Source organism: Artemia franciscana, chromosome 21 (genome assembly GCF_032884065.1).
Source record: "Artemia franciscana chromosome 21, ASM3288406v1, whole genome shotgun sequence".
NCBI lineage: Eukaryota > Metazoa > Arthropoda > Branchiopoda > Anostraca > Artemiidae > Artemia > Artemia franciscana.
The window spans coordinates 34,188,732-34,203,576 of record NC_088883.1 but is presented as its reverse complement, the minus strand read 5'-3'; the positions used below and the strand labels follow the sequence as shown (position 1 = coordinate 34,203,576).

The 14,845-nt window shown below is 35.4% G+C and overlaps 1 protein-coding gene across 2 annotated transcripts in view; it reads right to left on the bottom strand.

Moving 5' to 3' along the window:
* LOC136040975 (signal transducer and activator of transcription 5B-like) overlaps positions 1-14,845 on the bottom strand; it is a 206,711-nt gene that overhangs the window by 140,960 nt on the left and 50,906 nt on the right. For both annotated transcript variants that reach the window (XM_065725449.1, XM_065725448.1), the window contains exons 3-4: positions 6,232-6,388; positions 3,594-3,683 (exon numbers count right to left, since the gene is read on the bottom strand). In XM_065725449.1, the coding sequence (XP_065581521.1) occupies positions 3,594-3,683; positions 6,232-6,388 (247 nt within the window). The remainder of the gene's footprint in view (positions 1-3,593; positions 3,684-6,231; positions 6,389-14,845) is intronic.

Genomic DNA, 14,845 nt, shown 5'->3' with positions numbered 1-14,845 from the left:
TTGGAAATTAGAAGAAAATTTCAAAACAGAATTTGGACAGGACAAATCGTAAAAAAACGAACTGATAAAACATGGACGGCTAAAACCAAAATCAGAAACTAGAAGAAAATACAAAAAAGAATGTGGACGAGACAGCTCGGAAAACTACCTAACTGATAAAAAATGAACGACTAAAACCAAAACCAAAAATTAGATTAAAATTCTAAAACAGAATGTGGACGAGACAGATCAGAAAGAAAACAAGAGCTAAGAGCTCATATGGCACTTGTGACGAGGCAAGAAGAGCTAAGAGCCAAGAGATCATATGGTATGAGCTCTAGCAAAATTCTATAAATCAATAGATTGATTTAAAAAGGAAAATAAGAGGCTTAATGCCGGTCAAGATTTAAAATAAGAGCTCTGAGTCACAAAGTCCTAAATATCAAAATTCATTAGGATCCGATCACCCACTCGTAAGTTATAAATACCTAATTTTTTCTAATTTTTCCTCTCCCTTTTGCCCCCCCAGATGGTCGAATCTGGGAAAACGACTTTATCAAGTCAAATTGTGAAGCTCCCTGACACGCCTACCAATTTTCATCGTTTTAGCACGTCCAGAAGCACAAAACTCGCCAAATCACTGAACCCCTCCCCTCAACTCCCCCAAAGAGAGCGAATCCAGTATGGTTCAGTCAATCACGTATCAAGGACATTTGTTTATTCTATCCACCAAGCTTCATCCCGATTCCTACACTCCGAGTGTTTTTCCAACATTTCCCCCTCCAACTCCCCCCAATGTCAAAAGATCTGGTCGGGATTTGATTACGATCCGATCACCTGTTCGTAAAATAAAAATACACCAATTTTCACGTTTTCCAAGAATTCCGGTTTCCCCCTCCAACTCCCCCGAATGTCACAGGATCTGATCGGTATTTAAAATTAGAGCTTTAAAGCGCAAGATCCTTCTAAATATCAAATTTGATTAAGATCTGGTCACCCTTTCGTAAGTTACAAATGCCTCAATTTTTAAAATTACCCCACCCCCGACTCCACCAAAGAGAGCAGATCCGGTCCAGTTATGTCAGTCACGTATCTTAGAGTGGTTTTGATTCTTCCCATCCAGTTTCATCCTGATCTCACCTCTTAAGTATTTTCTAAGATTTCTGGTTCCCCTCAACTGCCCCCCCTCCACTTACGCTGGATCCGGTTGAGATTTAAAATAAGAGATCTGAGTAACGACATCCTTCTAAATATGAAGTTTCATGAAGATCCACTCACTCCTTCGTAAGTTAAAAATACGTCATTTTTTCTTATTTTTCAGAATTACCCCCCCCCCCCCCCCGTAATTGAGCGGATCCGTTCCAATTATGTAAATCACGTATGCAAGACTTCTGCTTATTTTCCCAACCAAGTTTCATCCCAATCCCTCCAATCTAAGCGTTTTCCATCATTTTAGGTTTCCCCACCCCAAACTTCCCCCAATGTCACCAGATCCGGTCAGGATTTAAAATAAGAGCTTTGAGACACGATATCCTTCTAATATCAAATTTCATGGAGATCCAATCACCCTTTCGTAAGTTAAAAATACCTCCTTTTTTTCTAATCTTTCAGAATTAACCCCCCCCCCCCCCAACTACCCCAAAGAGAGTGGATCCGTTCTGGTTATGTCAATCAAGTATCTAGGACTCGTGTTTTTTTTTCCACCAAGTTTCATCCCGATCCCTCCACTCTAAGTGTTTTCCAAGTTTTAGGTTTCCCCCTCCCAACTCCCCCCCCCCAATGTCACCAGATCCGGTCGGGTTTAAAATAAGAGCTCTGAGCCACGATATCCTTCTAAATATCAAATTTCATTGAGATCCGATCACCCGTTCGTTAGTTAAAAATACCTCATTTTTTTAATTTTTCAGAAATACCCCCCCCCCCCCCCCCAACTACCCTAAAGAGAGCGGATCCATTCCGTTCATGTCAATCATCTATCTAGGACTTGTGTTTATTTTTCCCACCATGTTTCATCCCGATTCCTCCACTCTAATTGTTTTCCAAGTTTTAGGTTTCCCCCTCCCAACTCCCCGCCCCCATCACCAAATCCGGTCGAGATTTAAAATAAGAGCTCTAAGACACGATATCCTTCTAAACATAAAATTTCATTGAGATCCGATCACCCGTTCGTAAGTTGAAGATACCTCATTTTTCTAATTTTTAAGAATTACTCCCCCCCCCCAACTACCCCAAAGAGAACGAATCAGTTCCGATTATGTCAATCATGTATCTGGGACTTGCGCTTATTTTTCCCATCAAGTTTCATTCCGATCCCTCCACTCTAAGTGTTTTCCAAGATTTTAGGTTTCCCCCCTCCAACTCCCCCCAATGTCATCAGACCCGGTCGGTATTTAAAATAAGAGCTCTGGAAACAATATCATTCCAAACATCAAATTCCATTAAGATCCAATCAACCGCTCATAAGTTAAAATTACTTCATTTTTTCTATTTTTTCCGAATTAACCCCCCCCCCCCAGATGGTCAAATCGGGAAAACGACTATTTCTAATTTAATCAGGTCCGGTCCCTGATACGCCTGCCAAATTTCATCGTCCTAGCTTACCTGGAAGTGCCTAAAGTAGCAAAACCGGGGCTTTAGGTTTTCCCCTCCAACTCCCCCCAATGTCATCAGATCCTGTCGGGATCATTTTTAATTTAATCTGGTCTGGTTCTTGATACGCTTGCCAAATTTCATCGTCCTAGCTTACCTGGAAGTGCCTAAAGTAGCAAAACCGGGACCGACAGACAGACCGACCGACAGACAGACAGACAGACCGACAGAATTGGCGATTGCTATATGTCACTTGGTTAATACCAAGTGCCATAAAAACTGATAAAACGTGGACGGCTAAAACCGAAATCGGAAATTAGAAAAAAAAATTCAAAAAAAGAATGCGGACGAGACATTTAGAATCCAGATGCCGTCCTTGTGATAATTAAATTTTGTTATTCAAAATTACACGCGTATTCACATGAAGGAAGCTTAAAAGGCTTTAGTTTGGTATCTTTTTCGGGTCATCCTCTAGGCATATTTCATGCTAATGCAACATACTGTGTGAATACGACAATTTTATTCATTGTACGACGTCTTTACAATAAAATCATGTACCTTTTTTGCTCAATGAATGCACATGAATGTGACGTCATCCTCATGAAAATGTTTTCTTTTTCAAGATTAAGGCCCAAAAGTATAGTCAGGTGGAGGGTCCCGCCTATAACCCACCAAGATATTCCCATGGCTCGCCGTTGGGGTCTGCATATCACTCTGGGAATCACGGCCCTACACTGAAGCCACAGTCGAGGCTTCAAAGAGGGTAGAATGGATAAAAATTGTCGACAGGTATGTGGGCCTCACGTGGCTGAACAGTATAAGTTTTGGTATAAGCATTAGTATTTTGTAGGTATTTACTGAATAGTCTATTGGTACAGTCAATTGGTATAGTCTATTGGTCCAAAAAAAACGTATCCTATCGTTATCAAACGAATTGAAGTAAAAAAAAAAACAAAAAAAAACATGAAATCCAAACCAAGCTAATACTAATCGCGACGATAAATTAAGAAACCTGTTCATCTTACCCCTTCGGCCTGCTTCACAAGAGCCATCTCCGTCCCAAGACAGTGGCGAATAACGCGTATTAGCATCATTGGGTTGTTTAGATATTGCACCTGAAAAATATTATAGATATAACGAAAAGCACGTATATGACGAATAACATAAAGAATATACTGCACTTGAAATTTATAATAGACTAGCTGTTGGTGTGGCGCTTCGCGCCAACCAGACAAGCCCCCCTCCCCGCACGCGTAAGTCGTTACGCGCCATATTAGTTACGTGCCATTGTAGTTGTGTCCCTGTGTCCCACCTGTGAATATAGATAGATATATATATGTTTTTAACTATGTAAAACTTGCGAATATATGACATTCTTCGCTGTCCCATTGTCTGTGCATATACAAAGCCTTATATACTTATAATGACGTCATATGCAAACCCTCTTTTTACAAACAAACAAACATTCATACATACAACTTATTTTTATATAGATAGATAGATGTACATAGACACTATAAATTAACTATGTAAAACTTGCGAATATTCAACATTCTTGGCTGTCCCATTGTCTGTTCATATAAATAGACTGTCAGGTTGCTAAGCTTTGGTGGGTTAATATTTCATAACAGTATTATTGGTACGCCTGTTTTTAGTTGTAGCACGTGTGGTGGAAACCCTGGTAGATCCAGGGATCTCCAAATTCAGATGGATAATTAACCGCTTCATTTGGTTCCAGAACTGTGTCGACTGACTTGTAAATTATTTCCTGGTCTTGAATCATGGTCAAAATAATATTGTTGATTTCGTGGACGTCTATATTCTTGGCTGCCAGAATCGCTCGTTCACTTAACCAATTATGATTTCTATAATTGGTTAGAATATTCGGAAATACCTTTTCAACCAATTCATTTTTGGATGTCACTAAATTACAGAATTCAGCAGACAGTTGTATACATCCGCCACGATTGTTTGTGGTAATTTCTCTTTGAGCCGCAAGCCTGTTTTGACGTTGTTCTTGTGATTCCTCGGCACGCTTTCTTTTCTTACTTTCTCTTTTAGCCGCAAGCCTTTTAGCATTATCTCTTTGAACCGCTTCCTCGGCTGTTTCTTCTGCCATTGTAGGATTTATACTAAATATTCTCTTTGAATCGCCCCCTTATATACTTATAATGACGTCATATACAAAGTCTTATATACTTATAATGACATCATATACAAACATACAAAATACATACTTGACGTCATAACGCTCAATCCTTATAATGACGTCAGTCGCCAAACATACATACAACTTATTTTTATATGCATAGATAGATGACGAATAACACATAAATGGCAAATAACGCATATAAACATCATTGGGTTATCTAGATATTATATTTGGAATAGATTATAAAGAACAGAAAATGCAATAACCAGATGTGAGATACACTTACTCAAACTAATTCTAAGATACACACACAACCACAACCATATGAACACGCAGACGTATATAGGAACGTATACACAAAAATCGTATGTCGCTGTGGCGTTTTCGAGAAAACAATTATTACCCGTTTAGTCAGATAAATAAATTAATGGAATCAATTATTACTTTATTGGATGTACAACCGAACAACAGAACAACCAAATAAAATAAAGAAAAACAACCGCAAAATCCAACCAATTACAACAATACAACCCAAAACAATACTTAAAAGCTTGTACCTATGCAGAGTGTGTCTCAAAAAGAACGCTGAATTTGAAGCGTCGTTTTTTATTGTTGTCGGAATCATTGTTTTTGCATATTTTGTTATCACTGATAATCGAGGTCATGCTTTGACACGGTAATTTGTCTTCCGGGTTATGTTGTAGATTCGTAAAGAGGTGTGTGTGGCAAATAAAAAGGAAAACCAATCTGGCGTTCTTTTTAAGACGCCCTTTACTATTGTAAAAATGAAAAGAATCATTTATAGCTTAATAGGATTGCAACCAACTAAACAACCAATTAAACCGCAAAATACAACCAAATCCAATAAATAAGAGCGTCTATATATGGTATTGTAAAAATGATGGAACCAAGCCAACACTTATTATTTTACGGGGACGCGAGAAAGTGTTATCCAAAACTATCCACTTAAGTCAAGCAACGCTAACGAACATTAACGGTTTGCGGTATTAACGTTGGAGTTAAATTTTCGGGGATACTTCAGAGAACCAATTTTTCCTTTACGGGAAATTTGAAAAAGCCCCTAGGGCTCCCTGGTCGAGGGGTTGGCATACTAGAATTGAAAAACCATATCCGTGAGGATAGGGGTTTGAAGCTCGATGTTGCTAGTTATTTGGTTTAAAAGGGGGAGGGCTAGGTGGCGAGACCCCTGTAAGCTCAGCCAGAGTCGAGCCAGCTCTAAATGAGTACCTTGAGAAATCTGGAGAAGGTAATCAGGAAGGGTGTACGAAAGCACAGGATAGCTGCCCAATTGCACTTCCTGGCTGAAGGGCCATGAAGAGATCACCACTACCAGTAAGGACTGTAAACTCCAGTGCTGCATTCTTTACCTTGACCTTAGCTTAAAAGTTTGGTGATAGTGGACGTACTAGTTGGAACAGTCTTCTTTAAGGAGGAGTGAAGGTGGTGAGAGGAGGATTGATTGACGGAAGCAATTAATAAAAAGAAATTACTTTAAAATATTCGGCAGCTTCTTGTAACTTGATACGGGTCAAGAAGAGTTCTTCTGTCTCCATAGAGGCAGCTTTATTTTCAAGTTCCTTGATTAACGTCTCCACAAAATTGGCAGCGTATTGATAATGCTCAGCATTTTCCGGGTCAATTTCCGTCCTATAAAAAAGGTTATGATTACAGTATTCAGCTAGATTTCAACAATTTTTAATGTTCAAAATCGCAAAATCTTCATCATTTTTCAGGTCAATTTCCGGCCTAAAAAAAGGTTATTATTGCAGTTCATCGTATCAAGCTAGATTTCAACGATTTTTAAAGTTAAAATTAAAAAATATTCAGCATCTCCCCGGTCAATTTTCGTCGTATAAATAAGGTTATTATTACAGTTCAACGAATCAAGCTAGATTTCAACGCTTTTTAATGTTAAAAATCAAAAAATGTTCTACATTTTCTGGGTGAATTATATTTACAGTATTCAGCTAGATTTCAACGATCTTTAATGTTAAAAATAAAACAAATATTCACCATTTCCCCGGTCAATTTCCGTCGTATAAATAAGGTTATTACTACAGTTCATCCTATCAAGCTAGATTTCAATGATTTTTATATTTTAGTAGCTGTTGGGGTGGCGCTTCGCGCCAACCCAACACCTAGTTGGTGGGGCACTTCGCGCCCCCCAAGCCCCCCCCCGCGCGCGTAAGTCGTTACGCGCCATTGTAGTTGTGTCCCTGTGTCCTACCTGTGAATAGAGATAGATATATATATATATATATATATATATATATATATATATATATATATATATATATATATGTTTTTAACTACGTAAAACATGCGAATATGCAACATTCTTCGCTGTCCCATTGTCTATGCATATAAATAGATTGTCAGGTTTACTGACTCTTGAACATGCAACATATAATTGTCCATGGGAAAAACAATCCGTATTCAGATCTATACCTCATTATTCTAATGATGTGTCCCTGTGTCCCGGTCGTCATTTATATTCCCTGTGTCACGGTCGTCATTTGTGTCCCGGTGTCCCAGTTTGTAATTTCTCTTTGAGTGTCCCGGTCGTCATTTATATTCCCTGTGTCCCGGTCGCCATTTGTGTCAAGGTGTCCCGGTCTGTAATTTCTATTCGAACAATCCCTGTATCCCGGTCGTCATTTATATATCCCGCCTGTGCCCCCGGCGTCCCCGTTGTAGTTGTGTCCCTGTGTCCCGGTCGTCATTTATATTCCCTGTGTCCCGGTCGTGATTTGTGTCCGGGTGTCCCAGTCTGTAATTTCTCTTTGAGGTTCCCGGTCGTCATTTATATTCCCTGTGTCCCGGTCGTCATTTGTGTCCCGGTATGTAATTTCATCAGTTGACAAACATGACGTCAGTCGACAAACAACTTCATGACGCATACAGCTCAATCCTTAAAATGACGTCAGTCGACTAACATGACGTCAGTAGACACACAAACATGACGTCACTCGACACACACACACACAGACAACTTATTTTTATATATATAGATATTCTATATTTTCCGGGTCAATTATTATTACAGAATTCAACTTGATTTCAACGATTTTTAATGTTCAAATCGCAAAATAATATTTAATGTTCAATTTCTGTCTTATAAAAAAGGTTATTATTACAGTTCATCGTATCAAGCTATATTTCAACGATTTTTAATGTTAAAACCAAAAAATGTTCTTCATTTTGCGGGTAAATTACTATCACAGTATTCATCTGAATTTCAACTATTTTTAATGTTCGAAATCGGAGGGTAAATTTCCGTCCTATAAAAAAAGGTTATTATTACAGTATTCAGTTAGCTTTCAACGACTTTTAGTTTTCAAAATCGGAAAATATTCAGCATTTTCCGGGTCAATTTCCGTCCTATAAAAAAGGTTATTATTAGAGTCCATCATATCTACGATTTTTAATGTTCAAAACCAGAAAATGTTCAGCCTTTTCCGGGTCAATTTCCTCCTAAAAAAAAGGTTATTACAGTCCATCGTATTAAGCTAAATTTCAAATTTTAAACGTTCAAAATAGAAAAATGCTCAGAATTTTAGATGTCTGAGAATGCTCAGAAAATGTAGACGATTTTGGATTCAAACGGTGTTCATAATTTCAATTGTTTCTGATAGACATCAGATTCAATTCTGTACGGGTTCACCCTGAAGATTTGAAGGGAAAACTGTCTAAACTTTTAGCACTTATTGTTGAGAGGCTCTAAACAAAGAATGGCTAATTTAGCTAGGAGGGAAGATGCCTAAATTCACTAATATAACGCATTTATTGGTCAAAACTCCTCATATTTTTAGAAGGTCCTTTACACATATTGTAAGAAAAATATAAGTTCCGTGTGGAATTGTTGAATAATTTTGATCCGTTTCTTTATGTAAGTTTTACCAAAGGTAATTTATATATCATATAATTGTATTATATTATTTACGTATATCACGTTGATGATTTATTATTTTATTATTCTATTTAAATGCTACAAAGAGATATCGGTAAATAAAAACCTTAAATGACAGGCAGTATTCGTAAAAAATTGGCAATATATGTAGTAAAAAATGTTTTAGAAAAGCACTACTCAAAATTTTAATGTATAAAGTGAAGCAGGGCATGGTCTTCTCAAAATCCTAAACTTTCTCGAATTTCAGGGCACTCTTTATCCAAATAAAATATTATTTTATCATTGGGTCCTCCAATCTCCTCCTAAGTGGTTAGGACTATACATCTAGTGAGGTCTAATGTGTATATTAATGTTTTTATTACACATGTTATATTGTAATATATATATATATATATATATATATATATATATATATGTATATATATATATATGTATATATATATATATATATATATATATATATATATATATATATATATATATATATATACATATATATATATATATATATATATATATATATATATATATATATATATATATATATATATATATATATATATATATATAGGTATGTATATATACATCACCATGTAAAACGTCGTCAAATATTATTTCGAGGAAAAGGCATTAGTAATGCAATCACCACTAAAGTTATAATATCTTGTAGACCGCAAAAAAAAAACCTACGTTCACGGTTGTTAACGCTAAAAACCATTGCCACGGGGTCATCATATGAACAATTACCGGAACACCAACAATTTATTGTAACAAAGTTATCGTTATGACTACTCATCGGTCAAAAACACTCTAGAGGAGGTTTTTCTTTTAATATGGCAATTATACATTCAGCGTTGGTAAAACATCTAAACTTCTAAGTTACCTTAAGACATTTAAACAATAGGCTAACTTTGTCAGAGCCAATCGAAAAGGTGGGGAGAGGGGGAAACCTGGACTGCTGTCCCATCTGCGGATGGAAGGTTGCCCACTTTGATCAAGTTTTTCACTATGATTATGTTTTTTGAATAATATTTGAATCGAGGTGAGGGGCTGCAATTAATTTTGCCCCGGATACAACCAGAACAGCTGACTTTAATCAGAATGGGTCCAGTTTCTAACATAATATTTTCTTTTTGTCATAATCTTCTCTTTCAATTCTCTTCTCGGTACTTGTATGATATATCCCCAACTTAATATTCTTCTAATATCTTTCTCTGACACTCAATCCTAATGAAATATATCAAAGTAAGATAAAAATATAATACTTTAGAAACAAACTTGGGCAATATATTTGCACACTGAGGGGTGGATAAAGTAAAGCGGGTCTGCAGGTCTAAGGTGTTAGGTACAATTACTCTGCATATTATGTCGTAAGAATTGCTTTCTAACTTCAAACTGTCCAAATAATTTACCCCCACACCACCCCTAATGTGCTAATATATAGACCAAATTATATATTTTAAATCTATTCTGTCACTGCTCTTTGTCCCGCTAAGCGGGAAGAAAATAACGAAAAAAACGGTTCTATAATGCGTCAATGAATGAACAACTTGACCGGTTGGGGGTTTATGAACAACTTTACCGGTTGGGGGTTTATGTTTCGCTTCAAATTGGAACGTTGAGCGATAATTTGATCAAACGATATATCGATGTTTTAACTTTCTATATCTATTATATCGATTTCGATATCTCCGATCATTTATATATATATATATATAATACTAGCTGTTGGGGTGGCGCTTCGCGCCACCCCAACACCTAGTTGGTGGGGGCGCTTCGCGCCCACCCCCCAAGCCCCCCCGCGCGCGTAAGTCGTTACGCGCCATATTAGTTACGCGCCATTGTAGTTGTGTCCCTATGTCCCACCTGTGAATATAGATAGATATATATATATATATATATATATATATATATATATATATATATATATATATATATATATATATATATATATATATATGTGTGTGTGTGTTTTTAACTACGAAAAACTTGCGAATATACAACATTCTTTGCTGTCCCATTGTCTGTGCATATAAATAGATTGTCAGGTTTACCGACTCTTGAACATGCAACATATAATGGTCCATGGGAAAACAATCCGTATTCAGATCTATACCTCATGATTCTAATGATTGCCCTTGACCTTTGTTGATGGTGATTGCTAATCGACCATTCCCTGAGTCGCCATCGTCATTTATATATCCCCCTGTGCACCCCGGCGTCCCCTTTGTAGTTATGTCCCTGTGTCCCGGTCGTCATTTATATTCCCTGTGTCCCGGTCGTCATTTTTGTCCCGGTGTTCCAGTCTGTGATTTCTCTTTGAGTGTCCCGGGCGTCATTTATATTCCTTGTGTCCCGGTGTCCCGGTCGTCATTTATATCCCCCTGTGCCCCCCGGCGTCCCCATTGTAGTTGTATCCCTGTGTCCCGGTCGTCATTTATATTCCCTGTGTCCCGGTCGTCATTTGTATCCCGGTGTCCCGGTCTGTATATACATTCGTTTTTTAGTTTTGTTTTTCTCCTTTATTTTTTTCCTTTTTTCTTTTTTTTCTTTTTTAGTTTATTTAGATTTTTAGATTTTTTAGTTTTTTTATTAGTTTTTAGTTTTTTTGTAGTTTCTACCATTTTTTTAGTTTTTTTAGTTTTTTTTTTACTTATGTCCTGGTCGTCATTTATACTCCCTGTGTCCCGGTCGTCATTTGTGTCTCGGTGCTTTGTTGATTGCTAATTTATATTATATTTATATTTATATTTTTTATATTTATTAATATTTTTTTAGTTTTCTTTTTCTCTTATTTTTCAGTTTTTTCCTTTTTTTTAGTTTTTTCTTTTTTAGTTTTTAGTTTTTTTTTGTTTTTTACCTTTTTTAGTTTTTTTAGTTTTTTTAGTTTTTTAGCTTTTTTAGTTTTTTTATTAGTTTTTAGTTTTTTTTTAGTTTTTGCCTTTTTTTAGTTTTTTCAGTTTTTTTTTAGTTTTTAGTTTTTTACCTTTTTTTAGTTTTTTAGCTTTTTTAGTTTTTTTTCTTTTTAGTTTTTTTTGTAGTTTTTACCTTTTTTAGTTTTTTTTCTTCTTTTGTATTAGTGTGAAATAATTCAGACGTCATATGCGGACAAACACGACGTCACTCGACAGACAGACAGACAGACATAACCCACAAACAACTTATTTTTATATATATTTATTCATATTTTTTTAGTTTTCTTTTTCTCTTTTATTTTTCAGTTTTTTCCTTTTTTTAGTTTTTTTCTTTTTTAGTTTTTAGTTTTTTTAGTTTTTTACCTTTTTTTAGTTTTTTTTAGTTTTTTTTAGTTTTTTTAGTTTTTTAGCTTTTTTAGTTTTTTTATTAGTTTTTATTTTTTTGTAGTTTTTGCCTTTTTTTTATTTTTTTCAGTTTTTTTTTAGTTATTAGATTTTTACCTTTTTTAGTTTTTTTTTAGTTTTTTAGCTTTTTTAGTTTTTTTTCTTTTTAGTTTTTTTTGTAGTTTTTACCTTTTTTAGTTTTTTTCTTCTTTTGTATTAGTGTGAAATAATTCAGACGTCATATGCGAACAAACATGACGTCACCTGATCCATCCACAGATCCACACACAGACAACTTATTTTTATATAGATAGATATATATATATATATATATATATATATATATATATATATATATATATATATATATATATATATATATATATATATATATATATATATATGTATAATATATATATATATATATATATATATATATATATATATATATATATATATATTATGAAAAGAGAAATCACCAATGCAACAGCACAAACACAAATAAAAAAAAAAGACAGAAGGAGAAAAGGAAGACTGTTTTCCTAAATTAGTGATTAATATAGACCAGCACTTGAATGAGGCCTTAACCCTACTCATCCATACAATCACATAGGTCAAACAGCATAGCCATACACAATCAACCATAAAGAATAATCCATGGACAGGCAGTCATGTCGTCAATAAGTATAAGTCGTCATTTACCAAACAATAGAAACAATAAAGACAAATAATTCAGAGGCAACAACCCAACACAAGGGCTCATCAGGAGAATACACTTGCCTATAGGGTTTTGGCACATTAAATTCTCTACCCAGTCAAGTGTTGTGCCTACCACAGAATATCCATGGCATCCCCGTGTCAGGTATCACCCCCAAAATACATGCCTATGAAAAGAAAAACCAGCAAATGTAGAACAACCAAGTAACACCAAAACAAGCTTATCCGGTTAATATATCCCTCTTTTTAGCAACAATAGGTAAACTAAATATGATAAATTTTACCAAATCACAAATATTAACACATTGCAAAAAACCTGAATGCACTAAACAATTATAGAATTCATCTTTACCATGTGGCTATTTTTTTTAAAAATCCGCTCTATTAGAAACACAATTCAAAATAAATGGCGCTGCATCATCATTTCTCGAACCTCCGAAATTAGTTGAAAATTTCTTTAAGTATTTCCAGATAATTCTTTTGATATTTATTTAAAAGTTCGTTATAATGAAAACTAAATTTTTAAATTGCCAAGTTAATTTATTTGCAGAAAAACCTTTTAAATTGCCAAGTTAATTTATTTGCAGAAAAACCTCTTAATATAAATTTTTGGCTTAAGATTTTACATCTATTTTTAAAATCAACATAATTACTACAAATCCTTGCATAACGAAGTAACTGTGAGAAAAACGCCGAATATGTGATATTTGAGTGTATATTACTTTCAGGGAATGGGAAACTAATCACTTCAAAATCAAAATCATCCGTTTTATTATACATTTTAAAACTTAATTTATTATTATCACAAATATTAATATTTAAATCTAAGAAATGATCTTCATGACCAGCACCATGACTAGGTTCAAGAAAAAGCTCTGATGGATATATATTTTTAGAAATATCAATGAAATCCTTACAATTTAAGACCAAAATATCATCTAAATATCTTTTATTATTTGACAAAACATGTTATAAATTATTTGGATTATTATTATCCATCATATATATATATATATATATATATATATATATATATATATATATATATATATATATATATATATATATATATATATATATATATATATATATATATATATATATATATATATGTTTTTAACTACGTAAAACTTGCGAATATACAACATTCTTCGCTGTCCCATTGTCTATGCATATAAATAGATTGTTAGGTTTACCGACTCTTGAACATGCAACATATAATTGTCCATGGGAAAAACAATCCGAATTCAGATCTATACCTCATTATTCTAATGATTGCCCTTGAGCTTTGTTGATGGTGATTGCTAATCAAACATTCCCTGTGTCCCCATCGTCATTTATATATCCCCCCTGTGTCCCCCGGCATCCCCGTTGTAGTTGTATCCCTGTGTCCCGGTTGTCATTTGTATTCCCTGTGTCCCGGTTGTCATTTATATTCCCTGTGTCCCGGTCGTCATTTGTGTCCCGGTGTCCCAGTCTGTAATTTCTCTTTGAGTGTCCCGGTCGTCATTTATATTCCCTGTGTCCCGTCTGTAATTTCTCTCATTATTCTAATTATTGCCCTTGAGCTTTGTTGATGAAGATTGCTAATCGAACATTCCCTGTGTCCCGGTCGTCATTTATATATCCCCCCGATGTCCCGATCGTCATTTATATTCCCTGTTTCCCGATCGTTATTTGTGTCCCAGTGTCCCAGTCTGTAATTTCTCTTTGAGCGTCCCGGTCGTCATTTATATTCCCTGTGTCCCGGTCGTCACTTGCCCATGGGAAAAACAATCCGAATTCAGATCTATCCCTTATTATTCTTATGATTGCCATTGAGCTTTGTTGATGGTGATTGCTAATCGAACATTCCCTGTGTCCCTGTCGTCATTTATATATTCCCCCTGTGCTCCCCGGCGTCCCCGTTGTAGTTGTGTCCCTGTGTCCCGGTTGTCATTTATATTCCCTGTTTCCCGGTCGTCATTTGTGTCCCGGTGTCCCAGTCTGTAATTTCTTTTTGAGTGTCCCGGTCGTCATTCATATTCCCCGTGTCCCGGTCGTCCTTTGCGTCCCGGTGTCCCGGTCTGTAATTTCTCTTTGAGTGTCCCAGTCGTCATTTATATTCCCTGTGTCCCGGTTGTCCATGGGAAAAACAATCCGTATTCAGATCTATACCTCATTATTCCAATGATTGCC